Source organism: Triticum urartu, chromosome 3A, assembly GCF_056163025.1.
Source record: "Triticum urartu cultivar PI428250 chromosome 3A, HENAU_Tu73, whole genome shotgun sequence".
NCBI classification, from domain to species: domain Eukaryota; kingdom Viridiplantae; phylum Streptophyta; class Magnoliopsida; order Poales; family Poaceae; genus Triticum; species Triticum urartu.
Genome location: NC_141875.1, coordinates 110,056,126 through 110,066,324, shown reverse-complemented (window position 1 = coordinate 110,066,324; position 10,199 = coordinate 110,056,126). Strand labels below are relative to the sequence as shown.

Here is a 10,199-nt window from a genome sequence, read left to right as displayed (position 1 = left end):
AAGTTTTCTTCACAAGAAACAAACACACGGTTGAGGGGAGTGACGCGTGGGGCCGTGGCATGGCACAGCTGTTAGCTGGACCGCTGATCCGTTACAACTGTTAGTGGGACCGCCATCTCCTCACTTCTTTACAGTATTAATGAGGAAATTTAAAAAATAACTTGAGAATACGGATTTCCAGGAAGGGGACAACAAGCCACGCTCTCGCCACAGTCCGCGCTATAAATACGCGCGGGCGGCCCACGAAGCCCGCGGGCGCGTAAGACGCGAAGAAAAAGTAAAGCACAAAAAAACGCGCAGCGGTGGGAGAGCCAGAGCCATGGAGACGGGCGGCGACGAGATGATGATGACCTCGGGCGCCACGGGCCGGATCGTGCCCGTCTTCCGCTCCGTGCTGTCCCGCCGCGCGCTGCTCCGCCTGGCCGTCGCGCTCCACTCGCTCTTCCTCTGGCTGCTGCTCCTCGTCGGCCGCCGCCGCCGCCCCGACGCCGCGAGCCCGGCGGTGGAGCCCGGCCGGCTCGGGAGGGCCAGGAGCCGGCGCAGGGCCGCGGAGGAGGAGGACGTGCGCCGCCGCCGGGCGCTCGCGGAGGAGGTGCCCATGGCGGAGGAGGAGGACGGGGACGGGAGGACGTGCGGCACCTTCGTCGTCGCCGGGGCCAGGCGGAACGCGCTCTTCTGCCGCGTCTGGGCGCCGGCGGCCGGCGCCGAGATGAGGTGAGCCCGTCCGCCCGTCCCCGTGGCGTGTGCGATCGAATTGCCTTCCGTGGACCCTGGGGGGTTTCGGTCGCCGTGGAAATTGGTGGTTTCCTTTTGTTCCTTTGTGTGGATTTCGCTTTCGTGGTTCGTGATTTTTTACTCCTCACTTTTTTGCTGTATATATATATATTATATGGGCGGAGCGGTGGGAGAACGGTAGTTCGTGGACTTGACCTCACCCAGAAGGGATTTGCTCTTTCGTCTGAATCAGTCAATATTACAACGATTTTTTTCCTAAAGAATAAAACAAGGATTTTCTTCGGGTCTTTGATCCCTTGGAAGCTTTGTTTATTTGCGAATTCTGCGTGGTGGATAGTTCTCTTGCGCCTTTGGCACTCTTCTCTGACCCCAACGGGCGGTAATTTCAGTTAAAGCTGCATTTTTCTGCTCCTGTTTAGGCGATTCCAGTGTAGTAATGGCAAGGCGCGATGAGCATTTAGATCATGCATTTTTCTGCTGCGGTTTTGATCACGCAATTAGAGTGCTTTACTGGATACCTGGACCTAGTGTTCTTCAGAAGACTTTGTGGCTGCTGCTCTACTCATAAAGAGACGTGCCGTGCGATGCACGTTGAGTACATAAAAAAAATGTCAGATCTCCATTGATCTTTGCATTCATGGTCATTACCCCTGTCAATGATGATGCATGGAGTTTGTCCTCATCGCAGAGCTGCTGTTTTAGGTTGTCATATTTCTTGTACGCGCCTGTCGATCGGAACCTCAACTAGTTGACTACATTAACGATAGCTCTGTGCATTTTTTTTTTCTGTGATAGTGTAAAGCAACTTTGAAATACAGCAAAGGAGGAACAAGTAAAGTGGAATGGATTAGGAGAATATAAGCTGATGCTTATCTCCAACTTCTGTTCCATTCTTATCTCTCAATGAAAAACCTTAACGTAATGTCTCCATGTGACACAGGAAAACTTAGCTATCAAGAAAGGGGGAGATGATTTTTTCTTAATTCTTTAATGCGCCCACTTTGTGCAACCGAAGTGTTGATTATTCTTGACATGACCCAGTTGTAGTTGCATGAGCTGACCGTCAACTCTGTTTTCAATATGAATGGCATAATAGTCAAACAAACCCAGCAAACAAATGTTGAAAAAGGAGATAACTGCAACTAATTTAGGTAATCCGCCACCCCTAATTATGCTGACTGGTTTTATGGCTTTACATGCGTGAACACCTTTTGAGAAGAGTGTGGTTCTCTGTTTCAGTCTCTTTCATTAGAAATGGGAAGTTTGAAGCATCAAACTTAGCACCTCTTTCACCTGCTGTGACACAATTTTGTATTGACTATCTTCCTCTTTTGCTTTAGGGGCGTTCTGCTCATCGTACATGGGCTCAATGAGCATAGGTAAGGAAATCCTGTCGAGTCATTCCCCTCCAGTCCTCCATGCTGCAGCATGGTGGTGTATCTATATTTTTCATATATCCTCCTTGTATTGAAGGCATTACTAAGAGTATCTTGATCTTGTGTTTCAGTGGGAGGTATTTGCATTTTGCCGAGCAGCTAACGTCATGTGGCTTTGGAGTATATGCAATGGATTGGATAGGTAAGGAAACCTACTTCTGGTTTTCTGAACATGTGTTATTCTGCTATATTAAAGGAAATGTTACACATGGTTGGGTTGGTGGAAGATCAGTGCTATATTTAGAAACAAATTCAATGAATGATCAATTTCGAGGCATGTTGCTCGATCTTACATAATTGTTCCTCAGAGCAAAATGTAAACTAACTGTTAGTTCTTAATTGCTATGGAAAAAACAGACTAGGAAACTGAATAAATTACTAGTAGTAGCTTTTCTTTATAACACATTATAAGGTAAAATATAAGCAATGGTGCTAAGGTTGTCATGTTGTGCCCCCATAGTTGCGGATTCTTTCCTTGGAATTCATTCCTATGTGTCAATCAGTCCTTCGAGAAAATTATTCGTGGTTTTGAATCTCTTTGTTCCTGTGAGGTGTGAACATGCCTACTGAATTTTGCACTCGTTTTAACATCATCAGGCTAACTTGAGCTTATGCATAATAGGTCATGGTGGCAGTGATGGTCTGCACGGTTATGTTCCTTCACTTGATTATGTTATAGAAGACATGGTAAGTCTCTGTCTGTGCACCTACTTCTACATTCTTCTGTTCAAGGTTTTTTGATAGAAGGGACAGAGCTATTCTGTTCCCGATGGCTGATGTGATATGTAATGCTATATTATCATCTCTGAACAGGAAGTACTCCTTGATAAAATTATGCTGGAGAATCCAGATGTTCCTTGTTTTCTACTCGGTCACTCAACTGGTGGAGCTGTTGTTTTAAAGGTATGGCTTGTCGAATTAAATCGCTTTTTGTCATCGGTATTTAGGCCAGATCTAGACACTGACCCTACTCCTCTGGGCCTGTGAACAATGGATACCCTGCCGGCGGAGAATGGTGCAAAGCATTAACAAAATAGCCTGGTTGAAATGGTTTGGCTAACGATGCTCATTTAACAACGCTTAACTTTCTTGTTTCATGCATGCTCATCACTAGCTGTCATTTTGCAGGCGTCGCTGTACGCTCACATCAGAACCAGACTGGAAGGGATCATCCTGACTTCACCAGCTGTGCGTGTAAAACCAGCGCATCCGATTGTTGGGGTAATATAACTATTCTGGTTTCCTAGTACTCCGTATTATTTTGTGGGCATTTGGGATGACTAAGATAAAAAATGATTGCATGAAAGCATTTGACCGGATTTGATACTTCTCGTTTCTGATATTATTTCGGAAGTCTGCTTTTGGATTCCAACGTCAAATTTAAAACTTCAAAATGTGGAACATATCGGTACCTGCATGCCAAGATGTGTTTCGTCACTGAGACTTATCTGAATCAACGCAGGCCGTGGCACCGATATTCTCTCTGATAGCACCCAAGTTCCAATTCAAGGGAGCAAACAAGCGGGGCATTCCGGTGTCTCGCGACCCCGCCGCGCTGCTGGCGAAGTACTCTGACCCACTGGTCTACACCGGGCCGATCAGGGTCCGGACGGGCCATGAGATCCTGCGCATATCCTCCTACCTGCTGCACAACCTGAAGAAGGTGACTGTCCCGTTCATGGTCCTGCATGGCACCGCGGACCGGGTGACGGACCCGCTGGCCTCGCAGGAGCTCTACACGGAGGCCGCGTCGAGGCACAAGGACCTGAGGCTGTACGAGGGGTTCCTCCACGACCTGCTCTTCGAGCCCGAGCGCGACGAGATCGCCGCCGACATCATCGGGTGGATGGACCGGACGCTCGGTCTGCAGGCTGTATGAGTGGTAGTTGTTGTCTGAATATGGGGAGGAGATGGGCATCATGTGTAGGCCGCTCAGATCGCGGCAATGGGATTGCAGTCATGGGCTTCATGGCATGGCATGGCAAGGCATGCATGATGGCTTTGATCTGATTCTTGCCGGTGTTTTCTGAAAGTGGTCTGCAGATTGCCTGTGATATTCTTCCCCATCTTACGATGCTGCCGATTGCAGACCAATGAATTGGGAAGCCGGTGGCTTGTGCTTTGTATGAATGCTGCAATATATATCTATAATAACAAAAGGGGTGGGGAAAAAAATAAGGGTAATGCTATTCAGCGGACGTTCGCTAGGGGGGTGGCCATTTGCGAGCGTTTTTCACGGCGTCTTATGTTATGGGAACATGGCAATTCCTTCAAGCGAACACCGCAAAATTCACATCGAAATCCCGTTGTTTGCAGAATCTGTGTGTTTCTGAAGAAATTGTCCATGTGTGTTTGAACAACTTGTCATAGAAAAAAACGTTTGCAAATGTCATACTCACCATTGAACTTCGCTGGCTACTGCGGTCTAAAGAATAACGCGTACTGCTTGCTGGCTTGGAAAACCTTTCTCGATCATGTGAAGTTTGTGCTCCAATTATTGGTACTCCTATACATATGCCCGCCTTCAAACCTGTAAAATGAAAGCAAGCAGCTGCACGTACCCTGGCGGTTAGCTGTCCCGGACCGACATGTGCCAGCTGCCAAGTGGTTGGGAGGGACCGTTTCGTTGGGAGTTTCGAGTCAACAATGGCGAGCGGTAGGTTATTATTTATTGATTGGACATGTTCGTGTGATCATATGAAACCTAGGTGCAGATAAGTGAGATAACATACTCCTCCTCCCGTGGATAGATTTTCTGGCAGGTGGCAGAGCAACGTGTGTCGTTAGCGGCCAAGTGGTAGCTGGGGACGGTTGACAGTTTTCAGTAAGGTCAGCAATGGTGAATGGTAGCTGGGTAGGTGGTGCAAAGTCATGTGCGCGACAACATTCTCTCTTCACCGGAAAGTAACGTTCAAGTTTCAGCTTTGACAACCTTTTTTTTCCATGGAAAGAAAAGAAACTTTGACGAGTTTTTATTAAACGGTTCGCTAATAGTCAAATCAGAACCGTAACACTTGCAACTGGTTTTTGTCCACATTTTTTTTGTGGGGATTCATCCACTTTTCCTCGTTTACTTGAACATTGTTCTTCGCTCCGGCAACCGGTGGTGGGGAGGGGGATCCCGGTGCCTCCGCTCCGGTTAATGGTTTGGGTTCGGGGTTTTTTAGTCCTTACAGGTGTGGTGGTCGGGCGGATGGCGATGCTTCTTCTTTGAATTTGTTTTTCTGGGCTGCGATCCTTCTCGAGTTCGGCACGTAGTCGACGGAGATACGGGGTAGATTCCCGCCGTCTCCTTGGGGTTGTGAGGTTAGGGTTTGTCGTTGTCTGGTGAGATTTGGTGTCAGGTACTTTAGAGCTATTCAATGGTTCAATGGCGACGACTGCGGTTCTAGGGCGCTGGTCCTTAAGAGCACGTGCACGAAGACTTTCCGGCTATTATCGACAAGGTCAAGCCGACTTTGATAGAGGAGCGGCGGCGGTGGCGCGTCGACGGCTCGTTCTAGCTGCGATAGTGATCGTTCGGCGGTCTCAGAATCTCGATGCAATTTTTATTATGTTTGAGATACTTTGTACTTTCGGTGAATTTTGATAATACATCTGAATCATTTTTGCCAAAAGAAAGCTCTGTTCTTTTTACTAAAGAAAAAGGCGGAGCTCCCTCGATAAAATTTATTCTGCTTGCTTTTCTTATGGTAGAACTTCACTCTAGTCAATGAACTTTAAAAAGTAGATGGAGGCATTGCGCCACTTGTCTGCTATTAGAGGTTTGAAAGTAATCCTTGTCAGGGGTATCTCTTAACTAGTGATTACCTTCGCCGCATAGAAAAAAAAGGTCCTCGTAGTGTCGGGGGTTGGGTGCGACATATGCCAAAGGATGGCTTATCATGGTGGGGGCGAGTAGAACGTCGCTGGTGCCTGGAAACGGGATAAGGCGAAGACATGCACGCCGGCGAATCTTACCCAGCTTCGGGGCTCTCCGTGGAGATAATACCCCCTACTGCTGCTCTGCGGGGTCTCCGCGTGATCACTATGGCAAAGGGTGTACATGGTTGCTCCTTGAGCTGTTTCCTGGAGGTAGGAGAAGGCTAGGCTAGCTCCCTCCTTCCTATCTCATCTGGTCTAGTGCTAATGGATTCGAACCCTTTGCATGGGTGCCCTGGGGGGTTTATATAGGCCTACCCCCCAGGGGTACAATGGTAATCCGGCTGGGCGCGGGCCCAGCCGTCAGTTTCTCCAGCCTCCGTCTTCTCCGCCGACTGCTGGGCCCGCCAATTGGCGGGCCCCGCCGACTGGTCCGGTACGGCGTCGACAGGCCATGTCCGCCGCTGGCGGGTCTTATCGGCTGCTGATTACTGTAGACGTGCTTCTAATGACGCAGGTTGGTCATGGGGTCGTGGCGACAGCCCCGCCGCCTGGCGGGCGATCACTATTGCCACTCCTCGTCACATCTGGTTAATGGCGCGTGGGCCCCGGGGGAGGGGCTGGCCGACTCCTGGGGGCCGACTCCCATCCGGGCCGACTAGTGGCGCTCTCGCCGTCTTCTGGACTCCCGCTAACTGGTGGGACCTGCCGCCCCAGAGTCGTACAGACAAGCCGTCGTGGGCGCAGGATTCTGCCCACTGGTGCTGATGTCAGGGCCGGCATGGCAACAGTGCCGCGCCGGACGAAGATCTCCGCGGGTACGGCGTACTGTGGCCATGCCTGCCCTTGGAAAGGGGTGGGAGTGGGCTTTACTGTAGCCACTCCCCGCCCCGTCCCTCTTGATGAGGGCGTGGGGTTTGTTGGAGTCGCGGGCCGGCTCCCATGGCCGGCTTCTCTGGAGGTCGCTAGTTAGGAGTCGGCTCATCCTGAAGCCGTCTTCGGGACTTGGCCGTGAGTGGGCAGTCGGTTGCCTTGCCGCCGACTTCTCAGAAGGCGGCTCTTCGTCCTGGGGTCCATCGGGACGCAGCCTGCCCTGATGTCTCGGGTTAGCCTACCCGTGGCCCATTACTCCGACAGTAGTCCCCGAAGCTGATGAGGCACCACGGACGATCGGCCGAGGAGCCTCAGCAGTTTCTCTTTCCGGGTGACCGAGACATGGATCTTGCTTGACTTCTGCCAGGCCGACTAGAAGGAGTCGGACTCGCTCAACTCTGATTTGAACAATATTTCGAACGCCGCGACGGGATCCAAGTGGCGTGCTGGCTAAGCTTCCCGGCCGCCGCCCGTTCCGGGCCTGTCACGCGGCGACACGCGGCCGGGCCAGTCTGCCTGCCCACACGCGTGACGGGACAAGCCCGCAGGCGGGGCCCACCATTACCGCGCCTCGGCGCATGAGCGGATCCGCTGCGGCCCGAGCGGACGGTTGGGATTCCCATAAAGTTACTGCGTGCAGTAACTTTGGCGTGGAAACGTGGGGGTCGTGGGGTCGTGGGCGCAGTAAATCCCATGACCGCCCCCTCGGCTTCGCAGCCCATGAGGCTATAAGTAGGGGGAGGAGGGGGGAGCGGCAGAGCACGCGCGCCCCTCCTCCACGCTACTCCTTGCTCTTCTTCTTATTCTTCCTCGCACCGCCGCGCGCCCAAGCTTTGCCAAACGCCGCGGCGATCCGCTCACGATGAGCTCTTCCTCCGCCACCGTGCCTCCCTCGGTGCATTCCGGCACCTGGGACGGCTCAGAGGTCCATGACGACCACATCGAGTTCCTCCGCAAGACTCGTCGGCTTCCCAGCGAGGATTACGTGCGGGTACGCCTTGCACCGAGGGGGGAGATCTCTCCGGCGCCGGAGGAGGGCGAGCGGGTTATCTTCCGCTCGCACTGCCTGCGCGGCCTGGGGCTGCCGGTGAGAAGCTTCTTCCGCTCCTTTCTGGAGTTCTACGGCCTCCAGCCGCATCACCTCACGCCCAACACGGTGGTGCTGCTGTCCGCCTTCGTTGCCCTGTGCGAAGGCTTCCTCGGAGTCCTCCCCACCATCGAGCTCTTGGGGGGTTCTTCTACTCCAAGCTCGGCACCCAGGCCGCAGGCGTGCCGGCTCGGTGCGGCGCGTTCATCGCCGTGCGGAGGTCGGGGGCTGACAACCCCTTCCCCACCATCAAGCTGATAAAGTCGATGAAGATGTGGCAGCGATCGTACTTCTACGTGAAGAGCGTCTTCGCGAAGGGCGATTGGGTCAATCTGCCGGCTTTCGAAGCTGGCCCGCCGGCTGGGAGGCTGCCCAACCGGTCGTATCGGGCCAAGTCGCTGACGCTTGCGGGAGCCGGCGCCGTCACGCGACTCCGAGTGCTGACGCAGTCGGAGGGCTTGACTGGTCCGGATCTATTGGCCGCCTTCGTGGCGCGCCGAGTTCTCCCGCTCCAAGGTCGCCCCCACATGATATGCCAAATGAGCGGGCACCGTGACCCGAGTCGGATGTGCACCAAGGACATGCCTCACGAGGAGGTGGCCTACATGGTGAACTACCTCTCGGACAGCAAGCTCCTGGAGGATTGGCGGTTCGGCAAGGAGCCGTACTCTCGCGCCACGCCCCCCCCCCCGCCCGTAGTGAGTTGCCTTTTTCCTTCTTTCTTTGAATTGTCTTCTTTCTTGCCGAGTTTGTCTTGTCCGACCTGACCAGTCGGCTTTGGTCAGAATCCCCTCCTCCATCCATCAGCCGGCACCACGGGGCCGGCCCGGGAGTTCCTCGCCGACCGGGCGGAGAGCGACGTCGACGACCCCGATCTGGGGGCGGCGGCTTTGGAAGACGACGCCGAGGGAGGAGGCGGCCCGCGGTTCGGGGCCAGTCTAGAGGACTGGCCTGATGATGAGGAGGAGGTCGCCCCCCGCCACTGGCCAGGAGTCGGCCATCCCGGCGCGGGCTCTCCTGCCGCGCCGGGCGCTACAGGCGGCGGGAAGAAGCGCAGGGCCGTGCCGACCTTGTTCGGCAGTCGGCCAAAGAAGCCCAAGAGTTCGGCTGCGGCGACCAAGCAGGACGAGGCGGCCGCGAAGGCCATCCGCTTCCGCAAGGAAGTAAAGAAGCCGCCACTGGTCTCCGCGTGAGTATTCCATCTTAACGCCTTTATTCCTTCTTTGTGGCTTTTGTCTGAGTCTTTACTTGCTTCCCTTGCTTCAGGGCTCCCCTCACTCTTGAGAGGGTCGTCGCCACCTCCGTCATGGGGTCGGCGGAGACGTCCGCCACCACTCGGCGGATTGACCCCGCCGCCGACCTCCGGGAGGCGGCGGAGCGAAATGCACAGGAGAAGCGCGACGAGGAAGAGGCCGCCCGCCTGGAGAAGGTGGAGGCCGAGAAGGCGGAGGCCTCCGCCGAGAAGAAGCTGGCGGAGGTCGAAGATGCTGTCGCGGTGAGGCGGCAGGCTGAGGAGGCCACGCACCGCCAATCGACGGTGTTCGTCACCCCGTTGAACTCTGCGCCGCCGCCTCCGGAGTTCACAGGGCAGACTGGGGAAGCCGGCGGCGAGAACCCCATCATGGAGAGGGAAGGCGGCGACACCTCCATGCCGGACGTGATTGTTCCGCCGCCGCCTCCGCCGCCGTCTGGGAGCGCGCAAGGCAAATAGCCGACGAACCCGCCGGTGCCGCCGACTGAAGACGAGGCCGTGGCGAGGCTACTCCTTCAAGTCGGCTCGCCAACGCGCCGCCGTCCTGAGAAGGCAACTTCGGCGCAACGCCCCTTGGAGACCGGCACCGCCAGCTCGGCGATCCCAGACACCGAAGCGACGAGCGTCGCGCCCATTGGGTGGGTGCGAGGAGGCGGCACGGGCCCGCTGAACCACGCGCTTCTGGACGTCCAGACAAAGCTGCAAGCTGAGGGCGACGCCATCCAGAACTGCACTAAGGCGTACCTGGCATCGCGGGCAGCCGTCCGGGTATGCTTTCTCCTTTGTCCTTGTTTTCTTGTTCCTCTCTATGGGGGCGCGCCAGCGCACCCACTGGGTGTAGTCCCCGAGTTTTGGGCCAGCTGCTGAGCAGGCGGCCCGGAACTCCAATTGGTGAGTTCCGGATACTAACTTTTGTCTGAAATACTTGTCGCAGGACTATCACAACCTCCGTGTC

General features: G+C 54.5%; 1 protein-coding gene across 1 annotated transcript; it reads left to right on the top strand.

The window, feature by feature from the left end:
* The first annotated feature begins 244 nt into the window (after positions 1-244).
* LOC125543130 (alpha/beta-Hydrolases superfamily protein) lies at positions 245-4,349 on the top strand. Its single transcript, XM_048706382.2, has 7 exons — positions 245-714; positions 2,076-2,114; positions 2,243-2,313; positions 2,794-2,858; positions 2,985-3,074; positions 3,300-3,392; positions 3,634-4,349. The coding sequence occupies exons 1-7, from the start codon at positions 320-322 to the stop codon at positions 4,048-4,050; spliced, it is 1,170 nt and encodes a 389-aa protein (XP_048562339.1). The 5' UTR covers positions 245-319; the 3' UTR covers positions 4,051-4,349.
* Positions 4,350-10,199: the final 5,850 nt, after the last annotated feature.